Below are 26,305 nucleotides of genomic sequence, written 5' to 3'. Positions count from 1 at the left end.
TTGTGTAATCAGTCCAACCGAGATTATGTTATGCCCTAACCCTAATAAAATCAGTCCCACCGAGTTGACGTGTTGGTCCCACCGAAATGCCTAACGGTCACATTATGAACTAAATTGGTCCGACCGAGTTTTATGATTCGGTCGCACCGAGTTTGGTAAACTGTGTGTAATAGTTAGATTTTGTGTGGAGGCTATATGTACCCTCAACCCTTTCCTCATTCGTGAGGGAAGCCATCAGAACATGCCTACACTTCCAACATTCATTTTCTGAGAGAGAACCACCTACTCATGTGTTGAGGCCAAGATATTCCAATCCAACCATATGAATCTTGATCTCTAGCCTTCCCCAAGTTGCTTTCCACTCAAATCATCTTTCCACCAAATCCAATCCTATGAGAGAGAGTTGAGTGTTGGGGAGACTATCATTTGATGCACAAGAGCAAGGAGTTCATCATCAACACACCATCTATTACCTTTTGGAGAGTGGTGTCTCCTAGATTGGTTAGCTGTCACTTGGGAGCCTCCGACAAGATTGTGGAGTTGAACCAAGGAGTTTGTACAGGCAAGGAGATCGCCTACTTCATGAAGATCTACCCTAGTGAGGCAAGTCATTCGTGGGCGATGGCCATGGTGGGATAGACAAGGTTGCTTCTTCGTGGACCCTTCGTGGGTGGAGCCCTCCTTGGACTCGCGCAGCCGTTACCCTTCATGGGTTGAAGTCTCCATCAATGTGGATGTACGATAGCACCACCTATCGGAACCACGCCAAAAATCTCCATGTCAACATTGCGTTTGCTCCCTCCAAACTCCTCCCCTTTACCTTCATATGCAATGATTTACATTCCGCTGCTATACTCTTAGAATTGCATGTGTAGGTTGATTGCTTGACTTGTGCTAAGTTGCTAAAATCTGCCAAGAACTAAAATAGGGAAAAGGCAAGATTTTTATTTGGTCAAGTAGTCTAATCACCCCCCCTCTAGACATACTTTTGATCCTACAAGTGGTATCAGAGCTACGGTCTCCATTTGCCTTGATTTCCATAGCTTTTGGTGATCATAGCCTTGGTTTCACAACCTAGGAGAGTATGGCGTCTAGCAAGGGAAATTACCACCGTAGAGGTCCTTACTTTGATGGTACTAATTTTGCTAGTTGGAAGCATAAGATGAAAATGCATATTCTTGGGCATAACCCCGCCGTTTGGGCTATTGTGTGTATTGGCTTGCAAGGTGGATTCTTTGATGGGAGAGAGCCGAACCATGAAGCTACCGCGGAAGAGTTGAAGATGCTGCAATACAATGCTCAAGCTTGTGACATTCTCTTCAACGGATTGTGCCCCGAAGAATTCAACCAAATCAGCCGCCTTGAGAATGCAAAGGAAATTTGGGATACTTTGATTGATATGCACAAAGGTACCGACTCCTCCAAGGAATGCAAATTGGATGTGCTTCAAAGTCAACTTGACAAGTTCAAAATGAAGGATGGTGAAGGTATCGCTGAAATGTACTCTAGGATTGCTCTCATCATAAATGAGATTGCCGGCTTAGGAAGTGAAGAGATGACCAATAGATTCATCATCAAGAAAATCCTAAGAGCCTTGGATGGAAAATATGATACCATGTGCACATTGATCCAAATGATGCCCAATTACAAAGATCTCAAGCCAACGGAAGTCATTGGAAGAATTGTTGCTCATGAGATGTCACTCAAGGATAAGCAGGAACTTCACAACAAGTCAAGTGGTGCTTACAAAGCCTCATGTGATGCTCCTACATCATCAAGTGAGAAACAAACCTTCAATGAAGAATTGAGCCTAATGGTGAAGAACTTCAACAAATTCTACAAGAGTAGAAGCAAGGAAAGAAGTTCCAAGTCAAGGTCCTACAATGACAAAAGATCTTCGAGTCGTGAACACAATTGCTACAATTGTGGAAGACCCGGACACTACTCAAATGAGTGTACGGCTCCCTACAAAAGGAGAGAAGATTCACCCAAAAGAAGAAGTAGAAGAGAGGAATCACCACCAAGAGAGAGAAGGAGTAGAGATGATCGTTATGAACGAATAACCTCCCGGAGAAGCAAGGATTCGGAAAGGAAGGACAAATCATCAAAGAGCTACACAAAGTGAAGACATCAAGCTCATGTTGGTGAATGGGTATCCGGCTCCGACTCCGACCATCACTCCGAAAGAAGTTATCACTCCAACTCCAAATATACTCAAGATGAAGGTGTTGCCGGTCTAGCACTTGTGTCAACCAACTCCTACGACATATTTGACTCACCAAATGAAGGAATTGGAAGATGCTTCATGGCTAAAGGCCCAAAGGTATCACATCCCGAGTATGTTGATTTCAATAGTGATGAAGATGATTTGTTAGGTGATGATGATTTACTTGTTGACAACTCTAGTGATGAATACTATGATGAAACGTCAACTAATCATGCTAATCAAGATAAAACGAATGACAATGATAAGGAGAAGATTGAGCGTCTAACTAAAGAACTAAACACTCTCAAGTTAGCTCATGAAACTACCTTGGAAGATCATCGAGAACTTTTAAAGACTCATGAGATGTTACGCTTTGAAAAGCTCAACCTTGAGCAAGAACATGAGTTTTTAAAGGCAATCAATGATGATCTTCGCAAGAAAAGTTCTTCTTACATTGCCAAGCGTTTACTCTTGTCTACTTACATGCCATAGGTAAAATCTAGCAACAAGAGTAAGAAAGATTCTTCTTCTAGTAGTAACAATAATCATGCTAAATCAAATGTTGTTGCTTCTAGTAGTTCTCTTGATTCCACTAATGATTCTCTTAGCAAAGTTACACTTGAGCAAGAAAATAGCTTATTGAAGGGAATTATAGAGAAAGGTGTTTACAAGAGCCTTGCCGAAAGTAAGCAATTTGAGGAAATTGTACGCAAGCAACGAAGGCACCGGAAGAATCAAGGTGTTGGTTTTGAACGAAAGTTCAATGCAAATGGAGTTGAGTGGGAAGAAGATCAATAACCCAAGACAAAGTTTGTTCCTCAACAAGAGAAGTATGATCCTACTTATTTCCAAGGGACACAATCTCAAGGTGATCTTCCACCACAAGACCACAAGCAAAAAGGAAAGGACAAGCTTCAAGAGGAGATTGATGCATTTGAAGAAGCTCCCAAGGCCTTGGTCAAGTGGGTTCCCAAGACTACATCAAGTTCTACTTCATCAAGTACGACTACAACCCCAAGGATTCTCATCAAGATGATGTGGATCCCGAATAAGAAGAGCTAGAGAGTTCTTGAGGGTGACTCCGCCAACACACTTCATTCATATCATTTTGGCAAGAACAAGTGCAAACAACTTCCACATCTTGTACTAGATCAAGGAGTCACAAACCCTCTTATTGGTAAGACAAGGGACAAGGTAACATAATGCCTTCATGGATATGATCTTGTGTGTGCATCACTCTGTGTCTATGGATATCCTTGTTTGTTCCTTGTGGGACTAACCCATGTAGGTATTGAAAGTGCAACTCACTCCAATGGATAGCTCCGAATGATCTACATCAACATTGAGCATCCACATCTTCAACACCTACATGAAGTCATCATCGACAAAACCCAAGGTTAGTTCATCCCTCTTAGGGGGATATCACATCTAAGGGGAGCTTTACTCTAAGAATTGAGCTAAAGCAACTCTAATGGTGTGAACACAACAATGCTTTATGTAAAAGTGGTAACCCCACTTGTGCTTAAACGATGAGTATGACCTATGATCTCATTTGACTCCTAAGTCAACATACTCATATATAGATGACCTAGTCATCGCAAATTGCTTGATAGATGCTAGAGTGTTTGTGCATGCTTTGCCACATATTTCATTTGCCATTATATTGTGTGAGCATGTTGGTTGCATATTTTACTCATTCGAGGACATTCACTTGTTGTTTTGATTGTTTGGCTCTTTCCTTTTTTTTGCCAAGTGGATGGACAAGAAAGCCTAGGAACCTTCTCTAGCTATCGGTGCTTTTCAAACTCTATTCATGCTACATCACAAAGTTTGATCAAGTCAGATTCGAACCACTCTGTGTGAGGAGCACTCGGAGTCCCCGATTCGTCATAGACTTAAACTTCCAAAACCTCTTTGTGCATTTCGGTCTGACCGAGTCATCCACTTTGGTCAAACCGAGTTCACTAATTTGATCTAGGTTTTCATCTCGGTGCAGCTGATTTGAACATTTCGGTCACACCGAGTTGCAGCAACCGCTTGCGATTCTGCAATCTTGGTGCCACCGAGTTGTTCCACTCGGTCACACCGATAGGGTCAGGACATATATACCCACGGGTGAGATTTTGGAAATTTCTTCAAAACCCCTCAGCCCGCGCATGTCCTACTCTGCCTCCTCGGGTCTCCAGATTGCATCCTCGCCGCCAGCGACCTCCCGCCGCTGGTTTCTGCCGCCGTCGACGGAATCTGCTCCGCTGTTGCCGCCGTAGCAAACACCCGCCGAACTAGGGTATGTGTTCGTCCCCTTGTGTTGTCTATTTAACTCCGATTCCTAACACAAGGACAATGCCATGTTTCTTGCCACGAATGAAATTGATCTATCCAGCTAAAACTTCCTCAGGCCTAGTTTGATTCAAAAAATTTAGGGTTAGCTCTCCGCAGAACTCATCTCGGACCGACCGAATCATAGAAATCGGTCTCACCAATTTGGCTTAGTCCATTGCAGATGCGTTTTTTGGTCTGACCGAAAATTGCAAATCGATGTGACCGAGATCAATTCTCTGTGAAACCCTAGAAATCTCGGTGCCACCGAACAGTGACTCGGTCTGACCGAGTTCACTAGTTTAGGTTCCAAAAGTTGCTTCGGTATCACCGAGTTTATCAATTCGGTAGCTCCGAGATCATTTCTGTAGAGAACTAAAACTAAGTTTTTGACTCATTTGTTTTGCAAAACCTCTGTACTTTGTGATGCTCATCTATTCTACCTCATCTACATCCATTCACAGGGTCTGCTGTCAGTTTGCCTGCCAAGATGTCTGACCAAAGAGATAGCCAGAACAAGTCTGAAGAGCAAGTGTAAATGAGTGAGGGCACTAGTACCTCAAGCAGCTACGATGAGGGCAGTAGGAGCACACCTAGTAACTTGCCCAAGGTGGCCACTAGAGCAAGGAAGAAGAGAACATCAGATTCTGAAGATGAGGATGATGTTGCAGCTGAGGATGAGGCCATCTCAAAGAGGAAGGTGGTGAAGTAGGAGTTTGGCACTGCTGCATCTACAAAGCCTGGCATGAACAAGAAGGCACCAGCTAGGAGAATCCCTACATCCAAGCCAAGAAAAGTTGCCACAGGAGAAACCATGAAGTTCACTCTAGAATCTGATGATGGAGAGGTAGCTGGTGATGACAAGAAGAAGAAGAGGGCAAGAACCACTACTGCTAAAGTTCTTGGGAAGCCAATAATGGTGAGAGATTCTGAAGAGGAAGAGGAAGAGGATGCTGCACCAGCACCCAAATCCCAAAAGCTTATGGGAGATGCAATCAAGTCAGGGGCTGCTCCTAAGCCCAAATCTGCTCCCAAAGCTGCTGCTCCAGCCATCAAGTCTGCACCCAAGAGAAGCACAAGAAACATTCCTGCTGAAGAGAAGAACAAGGCCCCGGTGCCTGAAGCTGAAGAAGAAGAAGCTGAAGCCCAAGTGTTGAGAAAGCTCAAACCAAAGATCCCAGACCACAATGACACTCATCTAGTGGCAAAGGACATGAGCATCAGGAAGGATGCAGGTCTGAGACTTTGGAGGAAAATTGATCCTTATGCTGTGAGAAGGAAAACTGTTGTAGATTACAGGTTCCACACTAAGGAACAACAAGACTTTTATGAGACCATTCTGTTTGACAAGAAGCCAATTGTCTGTGACATGAGATGGGTTGATTGGACATACATCAGAGAGAACGAAGATCACTTCCCAGGTGTATATGATAGCTTCAAGGCTTGTGGAGTTGACAAGTTTGTTGGCCAGAAGCTCACTAAGTGGAATGATGAGCTGATCATGCAATTCTACTCCACTGCTCACTTCTATCCTGATGGAAGGATTGTATGGATGTCTGAAGGTACAAGGTACCAATCAACTTTCAATGAATGGGCCAAGTTGATCAATGCCCCAGTAGCTCATGAGGATGATGTGTATGCCAAGAAGAAGAAAGACCACAACTCCATGGCTAGTATGTACAAGGAAAATCCTGATGATGCCCTGGAAACTCGTAAGTTGGGCTCTGTGAAATTTCTATTGTCTGGTCTGCCAATCAACACCATCCAGAGGCATACTCTTTTGCCTAAGTCTGGAGATCAGATGATGATAAGAGGACATTCAATCAACTTGCTGCACATTTTTGATGTCCCTCAGAAGTTCAAGGTGATGAGTCTGATTGTAGAGACAATCAAGAGGACAGCTGCTGATCAGAAGAGGTTTTGTGGGTATGCTCCACAAATTCAGGTGCTCATTAACTCAAAGATGGGCACATGCACTTATTTGTTGGACAAGGAGCACTTACCTCTCAAGCCAGATTTTGAAGACAACACTGTGGTCATGGATGAGAATGATCCTTCATTAGTGCAAGCACATGATAAGAGAGCAAAGGCAAGGGCAGAGAAGGCTGCAAAGATGCCAAGTGCAGAAGAGGCATCTCAGGTATTCTTGAAGAGCAAACAAGATCAACTTGGATTTCTGATCCAATCCACCTTGAGGATTGAGAAGGGCTTGGCCACCCTGACTTAGAATCAGGAGAGTTTGGAGAGAATCATTGAGCAAAAATTCTATGATCTTGATGTAAAAGTAACTGAGATTCAGTCAGTAGTTGAGCAGCTCTAGGAGGAAGTAGAGGAGAAGAAGGGCAAGGCAACTACAGAAGCTTTTCAGTATGTGCCAAGAGGTCAGAGTTCTGTTGCAGTGCCAGTTCCAGACACACAAGCTACTACATCTGCACCAGCAGCCACAGCTTCAATGCCATCTCCAGCAGCCACTCCAGCAACTCCAGCTACATCAACTGAAGCCTTCGTTCTTGGAGTCATCACTACCCCACCTCATGGAGATCAAGCCTGAGAAACGCATAACGCTATGCATATTTGAACTTTTTGGTAACTTGTTGCCAAAGGGGGAGAAATATGTATAGATCATAGTCTTCAAGAGAGAGAGAGGGAGAGAGTGTGTTGCTTTTTGTCTCTCTTGCACTTTATTTGGTTGAACTTTAATGTGTGTTTGCTTGATACATTATGCCTTTTGTGAGATACTTGGATGATCATGTGTTTGATCATATGCTACTTTAATGTGTGCTTGAATGACTTTATCCCTTGTATCCATATATGAGCATTCACTTTGCTTGGTGATGAGTGCATGTTTTTAATTGTTATCATTTTGAGCGCTCCACCAAGATGTATGTGACATGGAAGAGTGAGCCATGATCCTAACAGATTGTGCATTTGCAATCCAAAGAAAATTTTAAATAATGCACAAATTTAGGGGGAGCTCTTGCTTATCACATACTTCTCAAAGCGACGATGTATTTCAATATTATTATCATTTGTTGAAGCTTTGATCTATATGTTGTCATCAATTACCAAAAAGGGGGAGATTGAAAGTGCAACTATCCCTGGGTGGTTTTGGTAATGATTAACAACATATAGCTCATTGAACTAATGCTATTTCAAGATGAATATTTCAGGTAAGTTCAATGATTCGCATGGCATGGATTAGGATTGTGGACCCCTCAAAATGCTAAGGACAAAGGATTGGCTCAAGCTCTAAAAGCTCAAGACTCTACATTTCACTTTCAGTGATGCAAAATCACATTGAGTCCATAGAAAAGCCAATACTATTAAAAGGGGATGAGGTGTTGCTTAATGGCTTGCTTGCTCAAAATGCTTTGTGATATGCTCCAAAAACCCTCAACCACTTTCTCATATCCACATATGTCCCAAACCAAAAGTCAAACTCGGCCCCATCGATTTGATCCATCCGGCGCCATCGAGTTCATTTGATATAGCCACTGCCAGAAACCCTAGTCTTTTCGGTCTCACTGATAGGGATCTCGGTCTCACTGAGATGGGACTACAAACTCTCTGTTTCCCTTCGTAATGTTTTGGTCCAACCGAGATGAGTGATCGGTCCCACCAAGTTCGCAATGCAAACTCCCTGTTTCCTTTTCGTAACGTTCCGGTCCTACCGAAATGGGTGAATCGGTCCCATCGAGTTTGCCTGACCAACTCTCTGGTTTGCTTATTACCAAAGTCGGTCCCACCGAGTTTGTGTAATCAGTCCAACCGAGATTATGTTATGCCCTAACCCTAACAAAATCGGTCCCACCAAGTTGACGTGTTGGTCCCACCGAAATGCCTAACGGTCACATTATGAACTAAGTCGGTCCGACCGAGTTTTATTATTCGGTCCCACCGAGTTTGGTAAATTGTGTGTAATGGTTAGATTTTGTGTGGAGGCTATATATACCCCTCCACCCTCTCCTCATTCGTGAGGGAAGTTATCAGAACATGCCTACACTCTCAGCATTCATTTTCTGAGAGAGAACCACCTACTCATGTGTTGAGGCCAAGATATTTCAATCCAACCATATGAATCTTGATCTCTAGCCTTCCCCAAGTTGTTTTCCACTCAAATCATCTTTCCACCAAATCCAATCCTATGAGAGAGAGTTGAGTGTTGGGGAGACTATCATTTGAAGCACAAGAGCAAGGAGTTCATCATCAACACACCATCTATTACCTTTTGGAGAGTGGTGTCTCCTAGATTGGTTAGGTGTCACTTGGTAGCCTCCGACAAGATTGTGGAGTTGAACCAAGGAGTTTGTACGGGCAAGGAGATCGCCTACTTCGTGAAGATCTACCCTAGTGAGGCAAGTCCTTCATGGGCGATGGCCATGATGGGATAGACAAGGTTGCTTCTTTGTGGACCCTTCGTGGGTGGAGCCCTCCGTGGACTCGCGCAGCCATTACCCTTCATGGGTTAAAGTCTCCATCAACGTGGATGTACAATAGCACCACCTATCTAAACCATGCCAAAAATCTCTGTGTCAACATTGTGTTTGCTTCCTCCAAACTCCTCATATGCAATGATTTACATTCTGCTGCTATACTCTTAGAATTGCATGTGTAAGTTGATTGGTTGGCTTGTGCTAACTTGCTAAAATCTGCCAAGAACTTAAAATAGGAAAAAGGCAAGATTTTTATGTGGTCAAGTAGTCTAATCACCCCTCCTAAAGACATACTTTTGATCCTACACTTCCGTCACCGGCGGAGTGGCCGCTGCCGTCAAACTCCATGGGTGGGAGCGAGTGCGGGTGGCAAGGAGGAAGCGGCTTAGGAGCAATTTGTGTGGGGGGGGGGGTGGAGGGGGCTACCGGTTAGGGCATGTACAATGGTGCTATCTTAGAGTGCCACATAAGATAAATGTTAAGGTGAGGGAGAGATAAATCATAGGAAAAGTGTTGTCTTCGCTTATTTAAGAGATGATCTCTTAGCATAATATGTCTCACCATGTTTTTAAGAATTACTAGTTATTAAACACAAGGCTAAGAGATAACCCATTGCAGAAATCCTTCTATTGCCATATCTAAATTACATTCAAGGCTTAAGATAACACTGTTTTATTAACCACTGTACATGCTCTTAGTATTTTGCTATCGTCGTCTAATAGCGTGTGACGAGCGTCGTCTTCACCAGGGCAACGTGGCACCTGATAGTGGGACTCATCGTTATGTTCTTCTCTCAAACGTTTGTAATCGACCGACCAAACGTTTTTGGCAAACTGCCAACACAATTATGATGGGGTTTTGCAAACAAAAAATATAACATGATAATTTTTTTGGACGCCGATAAGTGCCACACATGTGGGCGTTAGAAAGTCTGCCCACATATTTTGTGTGGTGTATAAGAGGAACAGCCTACACACATACGTGTGGGCAAAACAAGTAATGCCCACACACCTCTTTTTTTTCCTTTTCGATCCCTCTCACACGCGTGCGTGTGGCGAAATAGATAACGCCCACACGCCCGTGCATCAGGCCTCGTACGTCATGGTCCCGCACGCCCCGCGTGACAGTCATCGCGCGCCCGCAGTTGTCATGGTCCGGACCCTCGTCCATGTTCATTTAAGTGCAGTTGCCATGTCGCTGAACTACGGTTACCATGTCGGACAACTACAGTTGCCATGGTTGCTGAACTGCAGTTGTCATATATGGTCTGGTCTACTGCAGTTGCCACGATTTCAAAACTTTAGGAGTTGCCACCTACTAACACTATGCAGCTGAGAGAGTTGTCATGTGCTCACAAGCACGCTAGGGCAGTTGCCATGTAAAAGGAAGAGTTGCCATCTGCTTACGTGCACACTAGGGCATTTGTCATGTACAATGCAAAAACACATGGCAACTCGGGTAAAAGAGAGTTGCCATCTGCTTATGTGCACATTAGGCAGTTGCCGTGTACCCTGCAAAACACATGACAACTGACATGTTCGGGTAAAAAAAAGAGTTGTCATCTGCTTACAAACACAATAGGGCAGTTGCCATGTACACTGCAAAACACATGACAACTAGCAACTTGGGTGTGGGAGAGGATATGGGCGTGTGGGCGAGATGGCAAATGCCCACACACCAACCCTTGTGCGTTAGTGGAAAGTGGCGTGTGGGCGAACTGCTGAACGCGTGCACACCGGCCCCTCCCGTGTGAATGCCCACACATCAGCCCAGTCCTACATGGCACTAGAAACATGTCAAGATTCGTGCGCTCACAAACGGACTCGGATTCACGCGTGTGAGCGAGATGCAAACGCCCACACGTGTGGGCGTTAGTGTTCCCGTTTTTTTTTTTATTATTCAGCGTCCACAAATTTGATGAGTTTGTGCACTTTACTCGTAGGGAAGGGGGTTGCCAGATTGGGGTGGAAGGAAGGGGTCCGTGGGGCCTGCCAAGCAAGTCCGAGAGCAACGTCCTAACGCAACGTCTCCAACAACCTCGGCTTCGCTCTCCCACTCCCGCCCCGGCCCGCACACGTTCCATCCAACACGTCGCCGCCGTCGCCATGGCCACGATGTCCCGCTCCGACGACGAAGACTCCACGCCGGCGATGCGCCGCCTCCGACGCCTCTCCCTCCACCTCCAACAGTCCTCCGATCGGCCCGCTCCCGAGGGGGCTAATGCCCTGGTCCCCACCGCGTGCGCGGGGAAGCGGCGGGCGGGGGGCCTGGACGTGGACGCGGCAGCGCTCACCGCGTACCTGCGGGGGCGGCACTGGGCGACGCAGGAGCGGTTATACAGGTTCTTCGTCGAGCGGCCGGAGCTCCACACGCCCGTCGAGCTGCCCATGGGCGCCCACCGCGAGCTCTGCTACCGGCAGATGGCAGCACTCGTTCGCGAGGCCGGGGTGCGGCCGCTCAGCCTCATGGCAGACGACCCCGACGAGTACTTCGCCGTCATGGAGGCCGTCGGCGGGCTCGACATCTCCCTCGCCGTCAAGTTCGGCGTACAGTACAGGTTGGTTCGCTTAATCGCTTTGCCTTTTTCACCGCGCGTTGCAGTTAATTTTCTGGCAATTGAGTAATTCCCTCACAAATAAACTGGTAAAGAACACAACTCGATCCTGAATTTCTTCCATATGTTCCATATATATATGGGGATTGTTAGTTGGTGGTTAACGAGAGGGTTCCATCTGAAAAAAAAAGGTTAACTAGAGGGCTTACATAATTGCTTGATGTCACGAGGCGAACTTCGAACTACATCTATGGATCAGTTGTTAATTTGACTGTCGGTATCAGTAACTAAATCTTTTTGTTTTACTCTTTTGACTGTGAATAACACAAATCATACTGATCTTGACAATACTGATTATCCCATTCACGAGGACTCTAACTTGGAGCATGGTGAATGTGATTTATGAGTGTGGGCATGGATCTGTTGATAACTTAATGCCCCAACCTACTTCATGGATCTGTTGATAGCTTAACTGCAACCTACTTCATGTACGGTAGGTTGCAATTGCACTCCTTTTTGGGGCAGGCACTTATGAGTGCGACAAGGACTCTGAAAACAGAGTTTCAGCACGAGGGCACATGGGTTCATATTTTGTGGTGGCTTGATAGTAGATGATAGCTTTTTGCTGCCGTAGCATCGTCCAAATTCATTGTTGTGGCGAAAGAAGAGGCATTATTTCTTGATTAAGATGCTTGGTTTGCTACAACTTTGGTTATGGTTAGTTCATGAGCCATTTGATTGCCTACAGGGATGATTGCGTGCACAGTTTATTATTGTGAAATGTCAAGCATTTTATGTACCCATTTTCTGTAGTCGCGACAATTCTGTTTCAAGTATTGGGATTATTTAGGGTATACATGCATCTGGAGTTCAGTTGGTGGTTCATTTCATACAACCTCAAACACTGCACCTTTTATCATTCTGGAATTCATGCAAAATGCCCTCAGCAGTATGTCGGATTATTTTCTTTGATGATCTTAGCAGGACAATAACACATCATTTGACATTTGTAACTATTATTTACTGATTTTACGTGCTACCTTTTCCTTGTCTGTCCGTTGTTATAAATCCACTAACTTGCCTGCTTGTTAACGCAGTCTTTGGGGTGGTTCTATAATAAATTTGGGAACCAAGAAGCACAGGGAAAAGTACTTTGACAAAATCGATAATTTGGATTATCCTGGCTGTTTTGCTATGACAGAACTGCATCATGGTTAGATTATCTATTCAATTTTTCCACCAGTATTGCTGATTTCTTGTTGGTACTTTGATTGATTTGCAGTTTAAATGTCTATTGGGACTTTTGCAACACCTAGAACACTGTTTACAATAGTTTGAAAAGATTCCCTTCATTTATGTTTGTTGCTTTTCGACAGGATCCAATGTTCAAGCCCTACAGACCACTGCTACATTTGATTCAGTTACTGATGAGTTCATTATTGATACACCAAACAATGGAGCCATTAAGTGGTGGATTGGCAACTCAACTCTTCATGGAAAATTCGCTACTGTTTTTGCGAGGTTAATTTTACCGCTTCAGGGAAAAGGAGGGGAACCTGCTGACATGGGAATTCATGCATTTATTGTCCCGATTCGGGACCTTGAAACCCATGCTGTTCTTCCTGGAATTGAGATCAATGATTGTGGGCACAAGATAGGCCTAAATGGTGTGGATAATGGTGCCCTGAGATTCCGTTCAGTTAGGATACCCCGTGACAATCTTCTGAGCAGATTCGGTGATGTGGCGCGAGATGGAAAATACACAAGCAGTCTCCCCACAATTAATAAAAGGTTTGCAGCAACCCTTGGTGAGCTTGTCGGGGGACGAGTTAGTCTTGCATATAGTTCTGTGGGTATACTCAAAGTTGCAGTAACCATTGCTGTTAGATATGCTTTACTGCGTCAACAATTTGGTCCACCTAAGCAGCCTGAAATCAGTGTGCTGGATTACCAATCTCACCAGCACAAACTAATGCCTATGTTGGCATCAGCGTATGCATTTCATTTTGCCAGGCGGTATTTGGTAGATAAGTACTCGGAAATGAAGAAAACCAATGACGAGGATATTAGCGCTGATGTCCATGTACTTTCATCTGGGTTGAAGTCCTACATAACTTCATACACAGCAAAATCTATTAGCATATGCCGAGAATCTTGTGGTGGCCATGGGTATGCTGCTGTAAATCGTTTTGGTGGTCTGCGGAATGACCATGATATATTTCAAACATTTGAAGGAGACAATACAGTTCTGCTGCAGCAGGTACCAATCGGAATCCTTTACAAAGCTCATTTTTGTAATATATGATGGGCAGGTTCACTGATAGTTGAAAGGCTAGTACTCTCTCTGTAAAGAAATATAAGATCATTTAAACGATCTTATATTTGTTTACAGAGGGAGTATATATTAAGAACTCACACTTAATTACATATTGTGGGTAGAAGTTTGGGTGAGTAATTTCATGTGATATGAAGTTAGTTATACCTCAAATATTGTACTGTACCTCTTATCACAATGCTATTGTAGGTTGCCGGCGATCTCCTGAAGCAATATCAGCAAAAATTTAAGGGCGGAACACTCTCAGTCACCTGGAACTACTTGAGAGACTCCATGAGCACCTACTTGTCTCAGCCTAACCCCGTTACTGCTCGGTGGGAAGGGGAAGACCATCTAAGGGATCCTAAATTTCAGCTGGATGCATTCAGAGTGAGTCTTATCTTCATAATAATATCAGTAGCAATTGGATAGAAGTCCCTGCACTGATTGCATAAACCCTCTTCTCAGTATCGAACATCTAGACTACTGCATAGTGTTGCTGCTCGACTCCAGAAGCACATGAAGACACTTGGAGGTTTTGGTGCGTGGAACAGATGTTTAAACCATCTGCTCACGCTCGCGGAATCACACGTTGAGGCTGTCATCCTCGCAAGGTTTATAGAAGCAGTGAAGAGGTATAGTCTTTGTGTCCTCAGTTACATTGTTCTTACCATCATTGCTTACTAGCTAGTTTGACACATTAGTTTTGCTAGTAAGATTTTGTTGAATACTTACAATGAAGATTTGGTTGGTTGAGATCAGCGAAAGCATTGAAAAACCGCCCTGTCGCCCTGACTCCAGTTTACCACCCGTTGATCATGATTATTTGTGCTTGGGTTGTAGAATTATCCCTTGAAAAATCCTCCTGTCGCCCTTTGTATAGTATAGTTCTCTTGCAACTTATGGTACCGAGGACTACTTTTTTGTGTTTGAGCCCTTATCCTCATTCTGTTGTTTAGCTGAACCACGAACAGAAATTAAAGGTGAACTATCAAAGCCTACTCTCACCATTGAGATGTTGTGTTTGTAACCCTTTTGATTTTATCCAGTGAGGTTAATGCGACAACAATGACTTTTGATGTGTCTATGCAGTTGCCCTGATGCAAAAACACGTGAAGTACTGAAGCTGGTGTGCGACCTTTATGCGCTCGATAGGATCTGGAAAGACATCGGGACATATCGGAATGTAGACTATGTCGCGCCAAACAAAGCCAAGGTTTGTATCTGCTTGTCATCAACCCCATAATACAAAATTGCAATGTCAGTCCTTGGCTTGAGACCAGAACCAGGACCTGATGCTACTATGCTCCCCTGTATGCTTGCAGGCTATCCACAAACTGGTAGACTACCTCAGTTACCAAGTGAGGCTTGTTGCTCGTGAACTCGTCGACGCCTTCGATCTTCCAGATGAAGTCATCCGTGCGCCAATCGGCATGCAATCGGAGGCCTACGCTCAGTATACACAGTGTGTCGGCTTCTAGACAAACAAACAAACAACATAGGCCTATCATATTCTACTGCAAGCCCAGACCGTTAGTCAAGAAGTTATATATAAACAAACTTCTATTACCTCCGTCCCAAAAAGCTTGTCTTAGATTTATCTAGATACGGATGTATCTAACACTAAAACATGTCTAGATAAATCCGTATCTTGACAAATCTAAGACAAGCTTTTTGGGACGGAGGGAGTATCATATATCCAACATAGTAAATCGAGTGTATAATAAGATAAGTAATAGACATGAGATGTGTATAAGTGATAATATTGTGAACATTTTTTGTCAGGCTGTGGTTTTGGCAGCAACACTGAATAAAGCTTGTCGTACGTGAGAATTCTGTAGCTATAATATCTGATGAATAATCTCCCTTCGCTCACGCGATAAATATGATGATGTGGCTAATCGATTGGTTGAGAACATCATCAGGGATCGAACTATCTATCCTCACGGCAGTATGCTGAACGTTAACAGTACATTTTTGCAGTAGCTGGAAAGAGACCACGCGATTCCTGATGAATTGCCTTTTATGTCATTGTGAAAAGGCTTTGATGTGATCATGGAAATGCCAGGAATGAATAAGGAAGCTGATATGCCTAACACTGAAGCATAATTGCAGCAATAATACTTAGTCATGCATATATATTGTACTATGATAACTGATGAACTATAACCCAGATTTTGTATAACTGGAGCTATTGACAGATCATTAATGCATCCTACCTCCAGTTCTCTTGTTCGAGTCATTAATGCATCCAGCCTCCAGTTCTCTTGTTTGACGGCACACATAAATCATAAAGAACTTCTGAGAACTATAGAGTACAAAAGAGACAAACTTATACTGTAATAATGTTACAAAAGACAGGATCATATCACTTCATCTTTTCAATCTGAATCCGAAACATGAGCAGTGGAAGATCTAACCCTCCTATTCATTGACATGTCAGTCTTATCACAATTATCTGATTGAGTATCTGTGTCCGAATAAGTTGAATTCAAATTTGAGCTATTTCATTCAAAACTTTTTGTTTGGATTGTAATATTTATATGTGAATTTTTGTTACATTGGAATAGTTATCTTTCAATTATTGAAGAATTGTGCTATTTATCTTTCATTATTTTTAGTACTCTAGGCATAGGGGAAAAAAAATGAGCGGGCAAACATTTGGTGCCTACAGTTGGATGACCGGCACCTGGCCGGCTATCCGTGAACACGTCCAAAAGAGTCCATGGACATTTGGTGCCGTCCGTTTGGTGATCCGCGTTGAAGTTGCCCTAAACTCCGCCATACCTCTGTGGCGCTTGCAAGAAAGACGTCATGTATAAACCATGTCGCTAAGCATTATTCCTGGCATGGAAGGCATGCAAAAGGATGGAAAACAAGACACTGTCTTCACAAAGAGTTCGTGAGAGCAAAGCTCTAGATTCAACATTAATGTATGTAGAGAGAACTTAAACGATGGTGTAGTAATACCCTATGGTTAACAGAAAAGGGTTAATAGAATGCCGAAAATCAAACTTAAGCAAGTTTGAGTTTGGACAAAATGAGTAGGACTTACATTTTGAGATGGAGGGAGTAATGCCCCCAAAATTTAAAATATATAGTTAACGGAAAAGGTTAAGAGAATGCATAAAAATAAAAAAATAAAACTTAAAAAAAGAAGGCGTGACTGGGACAATATACCAAGTCTACAACACGTCGATCAGTCAATTCCACCAATAATGAATCACAATCACCAAAAATCTTGTCAGGAAAACCACAATCATGCACCAGGAAGCCGAACAATAATGCTCATATTACAAAGGTCACAATTGCCACGCCGGCATGCTGCGGGTAGTGGGGGAGCATTTGTAAGTTGTGACTAAAATGCTGCAAGTTCAGTCAGGGCGCAAACCTTCAACTAAAAATGAGTATGGTGGCATTCTACCTATCAACTAAAAGTTGTTTTGCCCAGCCATCGTGGAGGTCTCAGCGAAGGCTTGATTCCAAGCTTGGTCAGGAAGATTGTGTAGATTATGTGCAGTATGAAGACAAAGAATCCACAATTAAGTAGAAGCTGCCAAAGACAGGGAAGTTACTTTCTGAACTGGCTCATGCTATAGGTATATTTTGGCAGGTTAAAAATTACCAGTGTCCCAAAGATTACATATATTGCATCCATGGATGGAATTGCGTTCACACCAGCCGCTGCCAGAATGTACGTTAAGGAGGCATGCACGTTAACGGTTATCTGAAATGATTAGTAGTCCATGAATTAAATTGAAGAATCTTTTCTCAACTGAAGAATCATTGAATAGAGTTGAATAGACATACCAATTGAAGAATATTTTCTCGTATCAGGAACGATGACACTAACACATATCCACAAGCTCCCACCGCACGGATCTGCAAAGCAAACTGTCAGCTGAAATTCAGTTGAAGGACTAAAAATAAGAGTAGCACAAAGGTCAGCTGGAAATGATCCGTCATGCGCAACGACGCGTCTTAGACAGGGTAGCGCGCCACCGGTGTGCCAGCTATGTACCGGGTGGTGTGGGAGGGGGGTAAGCTCTAAAAGTGGGGATAGTGTAGCATGTGTTGGGCTGTTGCCTATATTGGCCCGTTTGTTATGCAGAAACGACTAAGTCTGAATTGAGGAATAAAGCTCTAAATTCTCCTCATACTTCCCCCTTGTTCTCATTCTGCTTCTTCCTCAAGTCAGGCGAACTAAGAGAGAGACCTCATGTCGGCAATCACACCGGAAAAGGGGCGATACATGATCACTGGGCGAAATTCCGATATAGATCTAGTTTTAAGTCAATCTAGATCTTAGTATCTATTTCTTACCAAATGATCTTAAATTTTGTTATTAGCAAAGCAGGCTGTTTATTTATTTCTACCCAATGATTCTGGATTCAGATATTATGTGGGCCTATCAACTACCCCCATTCTCCAAGGACACATGAGCTCATGCACCAGCATCTATTGTCTCTTGACTCTCTCCCACCTCTATTCTCCTATTATGAGGAAGTTTCGTCCAGTCATATTAGACATCACGTAAAGTTAAGAAGAAACACCAACCGGCAATGCTGTGCTTGCCAGAAGAGATATCAATTGCAATTTGCTACTTCATATGTTCAAAATAACGAAAAGAACATAAGTATGTTTAGGACTGGTTATAATTTGCTTGGTAATTTTGTGATAAGGACTAGCACAAAGGTAACCCTCCATTGTGCAAGCAAAGAAAATTCTTCCAAGGGATATCTAACAGGTGTACAAGAAAGAACACAGAGATTTGCAACTATTAAAATCGTGAACTAGACAATTTGATTCATATTTCAAATAGAAACTACATAGTTATGCCAAACATTATGAAAATATCCATGACCTAACTTCTATGTAGATCTTTCACAAGGTAATGTTGTCGAGTTCCGATCCAAAGCTATGAGGCTATGTGTAATCCATATGTCACCAGCAATACATCTATAGATATGAAATACCAATTGAGAGGAGATATTTACAATTGAGCAGATTATGATGGAAGCAATCCAATCGGTCTCCAACCTGATGGCAGGGGATGGGAAAAATGTTACGTTACTCAAAGTCAATATAAATCGAATTGAAGCTACAGCTGCATATATGCGCATCTGATGCAAATCTATCATTTACTGTTAGTGACATATATGCCAACAGTGAAAGCGAAAGCTTCACCTTTTCTCACCTCCACATAGTACCCATGGCTAGACCAACTACCCCGTGCATAAGCTGCAGGAAAATAAGCCCAAGAAGTGTAAAAATCTACTGAGTCATAACGAATGAACGAAGGGTTCTTTTAATCTTTCAGGTCCCAAAGAAGATACAAAACTAAAATGGAACAATATATACAAAAAAGCAAAGGGAAAAAGGGTAAATAACCAACAACACCAAAACTTAAGTACTAACATGAAAAAAGGAATACTGTTGTTCGATGATTGATTAATGTTAACCCTTACTGTCGCAGCTCGCCATCTCTACTTACAGATTTTTTTTTCACCGGGTATATTGATCTCTTTGAGTGGTAAGATACGCTGATTTTTTTTGTTCCACGATACGGAGCTATTGTTTGTTTCAATGACAATGATGTTGAAGCCCCCGATGCAACACTCGATTGCAGCACCAACATCAGTTAGTTTCAAGGTAAATATGTGAGTTGCCAACTTTAAATGTTCTGACCCAAACACATGTCACTGGCACGACCATGATATGAATCATATGCCACAAAAGAGATGCTTACCAGATAAGTCGATGCTTTGACAGGGCCAGACAATGTGAAGAGCAGTAAAACAGTAGCCACCTGACGAGGCAATGCCATAAATAAACTAAACCAGAATACATGAAAGCTATATAATGCCAAGTGAAGCATTTGATTAGACTCACCATGGTCTTCCTACCAGCTTCTAATCCCCATCTCAAGGAGGAGATGACTATCGGCAATTGGAAAAAGCAGCTGAAGTAATTCTGCATCGGCAAAAGAAGACAGCAGTTTCATGCATCAACAGTCAAATGAATGGATTTTGAAAGGCCAAAGAAACAGAGCAACATTGCAGACCGGAGTGAGAGAAGGGAGTGGACCTCGATGGCGAGGGAGTTGCTGAGGAAGTACGCGAGACCAGCAACAGATGCAAACATGGCGCACTCGACGAGCTGCCGTGTCTTGGTGAGTGCATTGTCCAGGTCCGCGTCTTCTTCGTCCTCATAAACGCCCCGTTGCTCCTCTCCGGAGGCTGCTCGGCTGACGGCGGCCTGGAGCGGAGGGGCTCGGGTTCTGAGCGCGGTGACGGTGGATTGGAAGGGGAGCTCTGGGAGCGGAGAGGCGGCCAACTGGCGAGGGAAGGCGGGGTGGGATCCCGGCGGAGAGAAGCGTGGGCAAGGATGGAGGCGAAGGCGAAGCATAATAAGAATCGGACGGAGGCGGCGAGGTGGCCGGAAAATGGCCGGCGGGGAGGCGGCAGACCGTGGGGGCGACGCGGAGGCTGCGATTCGGTTGAGATAAGGATCGGACGGTGCCGATTAAGTCTCGCGGTGATAAGAGGAAGCCACCGTGGCTTACCCGTCCGGCCTGAACACAATAACGAAATGCCACTGCTACAGCTGCCGACCGCGTGTGGCGCCGCTGCGGCGTCGTCGGCGCCGGGCCCCTTCTCGCTCTCGCGGCCGCCGCCCTCGCGGCTGCGCGCGTCGCACGTCCTCTTCGCCTTCCCTCGCCTGAGGAAATACGGCCGCCGGAACCGCGAGCCGGTACCCACCACCCTCGACGACGACGAGGACGAGGCCGATGAGGACGACGACGACGACGTGGAGGAGGCGGTTGACGAGGACATCTTTCTCAAGAACCGGCCCAAGCCGGCCGGGTTCGGCGTGGGGAAGACCTACACCACCGACGTCGAAGAGCAGCTTCTCCGGGAGATGGGCATCGGCGGCGCCGGGCGCAAGAGCAAATCGGCTGCGCCCAAGAACCTCAAAGCCAACGGCTCGGACACAGAAACCGGCGCAGGTTAGCTCCCTCTGCGTTCTCGTCAGCTCACTGAGTTGTGGCATTTGTTGCTTCAGCATAAAACTAATACTACAGTGTTCCACAGGAATATTAGTAAATTACTCCCTCAATATAAGTCTTTGTAGAGATTTCACTATGGACCGCATACGGATGTATATAGATGCATTTTAGAGTGTAGATTCATTCATTTTGCTTCGTATGTAGTCCATAGCAAAATCTATACAAAGACTTATATTTAGGAACGGAGGGAGACAGGGAGTATAAGAGGGTTTAGATCAATACTCGCTAAAGATAATTTCACCCTTTAAATAACTTATGTATAGTACTCAAGGAGTAGTAACTATGCTTACTACAAGGGCCAAAAATGCGGCAAACTAGTAAATAAAATGTGAGGCAGAAAATGCAAAGATCTTCAAAGATTATTCAGAAATGCTCAGTTCCTACAAGCAACAAGCTGGTAATTCTCAGATTTTTGGCTGCTCGGTCGTTCCCTTCTAACACCGACCATTATTGGTATCTTACGATGTTACGTCATATACACATGATCTCTGCAAATTCTTTATACACCAAGTCCAACGGCCTAATACCAGTGACAAAAACATGTTCAGAAACTGCCTCATGGAATTTCCGTAAGCCTTAAAGTGAATGTCGATATGGTACTATTTATCTTTTTCTCTCAGAGTAATAACATATGGAGATAATTAATTAATTGTATATTATATACATTTTCTTTGTTATCCACTCTCCTTAGTAGATAGCTCAGCTTTGCAGTTTGGAAACCTTTTGAAATTGTTGGCACTTCATTTTGTGATTTAGGTGCTATGGAAGATTCTGAAGAAAGTATTGTTGAACATGAGCCTGATTTTCTTGATGAATTTCCTGTTGTCACAGATCGCAGTAATGATGGCGTTCATGTTCGTATTTGGAACCTCCCGAAAAAGAAGAACATACATAAGGACCTGAACCTAGCTTTCAAAGGGTTTCCTGGCCTGGTAACTATAAATCCAGCAAACTCTGGAACTAAGAAGACCCGTGATCCTATTTGTAAGGGCTTTGCATTTGTCAAACTGGAGTCAGTGGATGCTGCAACGAGGTAATTTATTTTCTTCACTCTTTTGACATTCTTGTATGGTTATTTGTTTCTTCACAAATTCCTTTCTGGTATCCATCAAAATTCCATGTGTAATTGTTTCTTACTTTATTGATTGTTACCTACAGAATCCAAAAAAAACACTGTTGTTAGCTCATTGTTGAATCTCCCCAGTACAGCGTTTAGAAAACACCTAAACCATGTGCCCTTCTCATCTCATCAATGAAGAAAGATTTACTGATGTTGCTCACTGTTAGCTGAATCTGCTGTTCATCCAACATTGCTGAAACAACTGAACTACAGCCATGAGCACTATCTTGGACATTCTTTATTCATCTTCTCCATATCCTTTGTAACTCCTCGGCCACATCCACCGGTTCCTGGCCGTTACGCCTGGTAGGATCTAGATTGGCCCCACAAACTAACACTAGTCTTTCTTGTGCACTTTGTCTTCACTCATGCGCATCCGGAAGCAACTTCTCAGTCGGTCACTCATCCTCAAATCGCTCCAAGCCAAGCACGCTTAACTTTAGAGTTCTTTTTGAATGGGCTCCCAGAAAAGAAGGAATTCCTTGTTGATATACACCCTCACTCAAAGGAACTGACGTCCTCGTCGGCCCATTAGGAATGTTCCCTCTTCGCACACGTATATGCGTCCAGTCCGGCACATCTCTCATGCCGTGTGCCACAACGGGCCACATGCGCCATGCGCCACATGCTTGCGCACCTGACCCGCACATGGCCGTGTAACCGCGAGGGTCGGCTCTGATACCAACTGTAGCGCCTCGGCCACATCCATCGGTTCCTGGCCGTTACGCCTGGCAAGATCTAGACTGGCCCCACAAACCAACATCTGTCTTTTCTACGCACTTTGTCCTCACTCATGCACACCCGGGAGCAACTTCACAGTCAGTCACCCATCCTCAAATCGCTCCAAGCCAAGCATGCTTAACTTTGGAGTTCTTTTTGAATAGGCTCCAGAAAAGAAGGAATTCCTTGTTGATATGAGTAGTCTATCATTCCTATGAAGTTAGGCTCTCACATCCTTGTTCCTGGAATGCATCCATAAATTTCACTCTTCCGCCAGCAAGCACAATGACGCATGATATATATACTTGAAAGTACCATGCCGATTTGTATTATTTTGGTATTATGCTTGATTCCAAGTATTTGTGTACATTAATGGGTAAAGACCACCAAGATGAAAGATGTACAATCCAATTTCTCGATTCAATAGAAGCCCAAAGAGGTGCATATGGTACCCAAATAAGAATAGGATAGATATGTCAAAAGCAGGTCTGATTACACCTATTCCTAATCCTAAATAGAATGTAAGGACATAGGGATTTCTATTAGAAGAGTATCCTATTTTCATAGGCTCGAATGACCCCTTCTCATAATAAGAATGTGCACGGTCTGTCCAGTATGGACTATGGAATGAACTTATAATCTGATGGCCATGAAATCTTCCTTCCGATGCCGTGGCATTGTTATCTGATTATCTAGCATGTTGATCAATCAATGTAAAGCAGTGACAGTCCTGTTTAGTTCGAAACTGTTTTGCGCCGATTAAGTGGGTGAAGGTGAATGGCAAGGTGCTTTTTTCCTGCATGCCTTAATTTTGGAGTGTTGAAGACTTGGAGTGGTCCTTGGATAAATCCCTGAGACCAGGCACGCGTATTTTATGTGCAATTTCGGTCAGCCTCTTTCTTTGTACCATTTGGATTTGAATTATTCAAAATATGTTGTACTTTGCGTCTGCAGGTTCGTTGAACTGTACTCTCGTAAAGCTGTGTCGTTCGGTAAGGTTGAGAAGCCAATCAAGTGCTGTATTGTTGAAGGGCACGTCTCGACGGATCCTTCAGGTCCAGCATCCAGTAGTCAGCCACCAGGGTCGAACCCACAACGGTTGGTAGCCGTAAGATGAGTGGCACAGTTGATCTGTCGTCGATCCAGTTGCCACTCGGTACTTCGACTGAAGGAGAATTCCGGGAAGAAGGTTCGCTACACAGATATCGGCATGCTTCGCTCAAGATTGCGAAGATACAGACCGTCTGGTCGGAATTCCCGGTTTTATAGATGATATCAAGCATTGACATTGGTAGGAAACCCTTTCTCCAATGGGTTTATTTAGAAGATGGGCAGGGATATTAGACTCGGTTCCTTAAGGTATGCAGTGGTTTTTTTAGTTAAATTTACGTGAAGGGATTGTGTCTAAATTAGGCCCACTGTTTCGGAGAAGGATTTGAATCTGAATCCGCAGCGTCGTTATAAATCCCCAGATTAAAGTTGCTTCAAAGATGATTGCGGTACCTGGTCCGGATGATAAAGGGGTGATGCTTGTGGGCTAAACGTTGAGCTGTTTTATCAGTCAGTGTGTGTTACTGAAAACTACCCAAGTAGAGCATGGCAAATGTGCGCGCTACCTAAATTGTTTAGCGGTGTTCTCTGAAGGAACAACTTAGCAAGCGCACCAAGGCACTGCATGCGTCTAACGTTACCGCATTCTTCTCTACCAAGGAGGCACGCACATACATAATCGAAGGAATACTCAGAAAACAAAAATAGTAATCAAATAAAAATTCAAAAAATTCTGAAAATATTTTAAATAAACTTGACCATTCATTGTATTCCGTACTTGTTAAAAAAATCCACAAAAGAAAAACCCTGCTGACTATAGGGAAAAAACACTTTTTTGGCCAAGAAAGTGTGAAGAGTGACTTGTATATAGCAATAAAAAAATCCATGAGTCAATGATGGTTTTTAATTCGCAGATATTTATGCACTAGTGCAAAAGAAAGTCAAGTTTATCCCCAAAAAAACTTCTAAACTTTTTTTTTGACTTTTTAAATTATTATTTTCCCCATATAGGGTGTATAAACACCCAGAAGGGCATTTTCCATGCTATGTCTCTATTTGGAGCAAATTGTCAAATTTTATGAAATATAGAGTAATATTGAACTATGTATTTAGCCGGTGATAGACATTTTTTATAGGGTATATGCTATAGAAAGACGCATGAGTTTCTCATAGAAGAGAAGGCCAAGAGGGCGTAAATAGCAGTTAGGATGTAGGCTAAGAGGCTAGAGTTTAGGGTGTGTTTGCTAGCATGCATAACCTTGTCATAACAGTTGTACTTGTTTGGTAGCACGTATGTGTTGACACATGCTAAACTGAAATTTTATTTGATAGCATGCATCTCCTAAGATATGTTGTGTCAAGGCTTTGTTGGCAGCATGTAACTAAGGTAAATGCGGTATTAGGGCCATCAATAAGGGTGTGCAAGCTGTGCGACCGCAAAGGCCCCCAAAATCTTACCCTTGTAGTGGAGGAGAAGAACTCGGTAGGGAAACCTCCATGCCTTGATTTTTCGATTCACCCTTTATACATGGTGGAACTGAAGAAAAAACTTGTAGCAGCGCCATGGAAACTTTCTTTGAAACTCCGATGGTCGGGGTGGAGAAGAAAGAAAGGAGGAAAAAGGCATGAAGCGTTATTGGGCTCATGGAGTAATGGGCGTAATATTGTTTCGTAAGAATTATGGCCTTAGTGGATTAGGGTGTATTGTTCTCTTTCTTTTTGCGAGGATGATAGGCTGTAAACTTCAATGATACTCCCTCCGTTCCTAAATATTTGTCTTTCTAGACATTTTGAATGACTACTACATACGGATGTATGTAGACATGTTTTAGAGTGTAGATTCACTCATTTTGCTCTGTATGTAGTCACTTGTTAAAATGACTAGAAAGACAAGTATTTAGGAACGGAGGGAGTACATGAGTAAATTGATTCGATTATTAATCAAGATTCAACTTTCCACCTTGGAGAAGATTAAGTATGGACATGAACATGAAACGTATAACATGAGGAGCATCTGAATATTACCACTATCTTGCATTAGTATTTATGTTGCTAAACATTTTAACAAATACATGCATTTTGAAGCTATATAACGAAATGAAAATATGCTTGTGTTATCTGTTATTCCAATTTTAGGGTCTCGTTCTACATTTTGCACCGGGGCCTAACACAAGCATAAATTAAAATATATTTAACAGATCCAATGATAGTTGGTGCTGTAAGCATTAACATATTTTCCCTATATATATACTTGGCCAAAAATTATATAGAGAGCTATAATACACACTGGATCTTGACATACATGAAGCACCGTATGTATTTACGTGTTTTTACGGCTCTCCGGATCAAAGAGGCACTTGTTATATTTCGCAAAGAAAAAAAAAGAGGCACTTGTTATTGCACGGTGGAAGCAAACAAATCGGTGTACAGTGCTTTACAGTCCATCTAGGGAGACCTTTACGATCCATCGCCTGCTTTCCCTCAACCCATCTTTCCTTCCGCATCCCCCACCACCGTACC

The 26,305-nt window shown here is 43.4% G+C and overlaps 3 protein-coding genes across 5 annotated transcripts; 2 read left to right on the top strand and 1 right to left on the bottom strand.

The window, feature by feature from the left end:
- The first annotated feature begins 10,933 nt into the window (after positions 1 to 10,933).
- Positions 10,934 to 15,659, top strand: LOC123158932 (acyl-coenzyme A oxidase 2, peroxisomal). Its single transcript, XM_044576751.1, has 7 exons — positions 10,934 to 11,515; positions 12,610 to 12,725; positions 12,889 to 13,772; positions 14,037 to 14,216; positions 14,295 to 14,461; positions 14,919 to 15,042; positions 15,152 to 15,659. Exons 1-7 carry the CDS (start codon positions 11,064 to 11,066, stop codon positions 15,305 to 15,307), a joined length of 2,079 nt encoding a protein of 692 aa, XP_044432686.1. The 5' UTR covers positions 10,934 to 11,063; the 3' UTR covers positions 15,308 to 15,659.
- Positions 15,660 to 17,025: 1,366 nt separating this feature from the next.
- On the bottom strand, positions 17,026 to 20,356 carry LOC123156714 (uncharacterized). 3 transcript variants are annotated; one of them, XM_044574875.1, is made up of 8 exons: positions 19,914 to 20,356; positions 19,719 to 19,799; positions 19,576 to 19,635; positions 19,024 to 19,067; positions 18,824 to 18,866; positions 17,637 to 17,720; positions 17,452 to 17,553; positions 17,026 to 17,379 (listed from the first exon to the last, which is right to left on the bottom strand). In XM_044574875.1, exons 1-8 carry the CDS (start codon positions 20,232 to 20,234, stop codon positions 17,254 to 17,256), a joined length of 861 nt encoding a protein of 286 aa, XP_044430810.1. In that variant the 5' UTR covers positions 20,235 to 20,356; the 3' UTR covers positions 17,026 to 17,253. The 3 variants fall into 3 exon arrangements, with proteins under 3 accessions (XP_044430810.1, XP_044430811.1, XP_044430812.1); XM_044574876.1 differs by having other exon boundaries at positions 17,637 to 17,708; positions 19,914 to 20,354; XM_044574877.1 differs by lacking the exons at positions 18,824 to 18,866; positions 19,024 to 19,067 and having other exon boundaries at positions 17,637 to 17,708; positions 19,914 to 20,354.
- Positions 20,357 to 20,381: 25 nt separating this feature from the next.
- LOC123156715 (uncharacterized) lies at positions 20,382 to 24,224 on the top strand. The gene is made up of 3 exons (XM_044574878.1): positions 20,382 to 20,835; positions 21,727 to 21,928; positions 23,690 to 24,224. Exons 1-3 carry the CDS (start codon positions 20,418 to 20,420, stop codon positions 23,850 to 23,852), a joined length of 783 nt encoding a protein of 260 aa, XP_044430813.1. The 5' UTR covers positions 20,382 to 20,417; the 3' UTR covers positions 23,853 to 24,224.
- Positions 24,225 to 26,305: the final 2,081 nt, after the last annotated feature.

This window comes from Triticum aestivum, chromosome 7B, assembly GCF_018294505.1.
Source record: "Triticum aestivum cultivar Chinese Spring chromosome 7B, IWGSC CS RefSeq v2.1, whole genome shotgun sequence".
In the NCBI taxonomy this organism is placed as follows: Eukaryota; Viridiplantae; Streptophyta; class Magnoliopsida; order Poales; family Poaceae; genus Triticum; species Triticum aestivum.
This window is presented reverse-complemented; position numbering and strand designations above follow the sequence as displayed.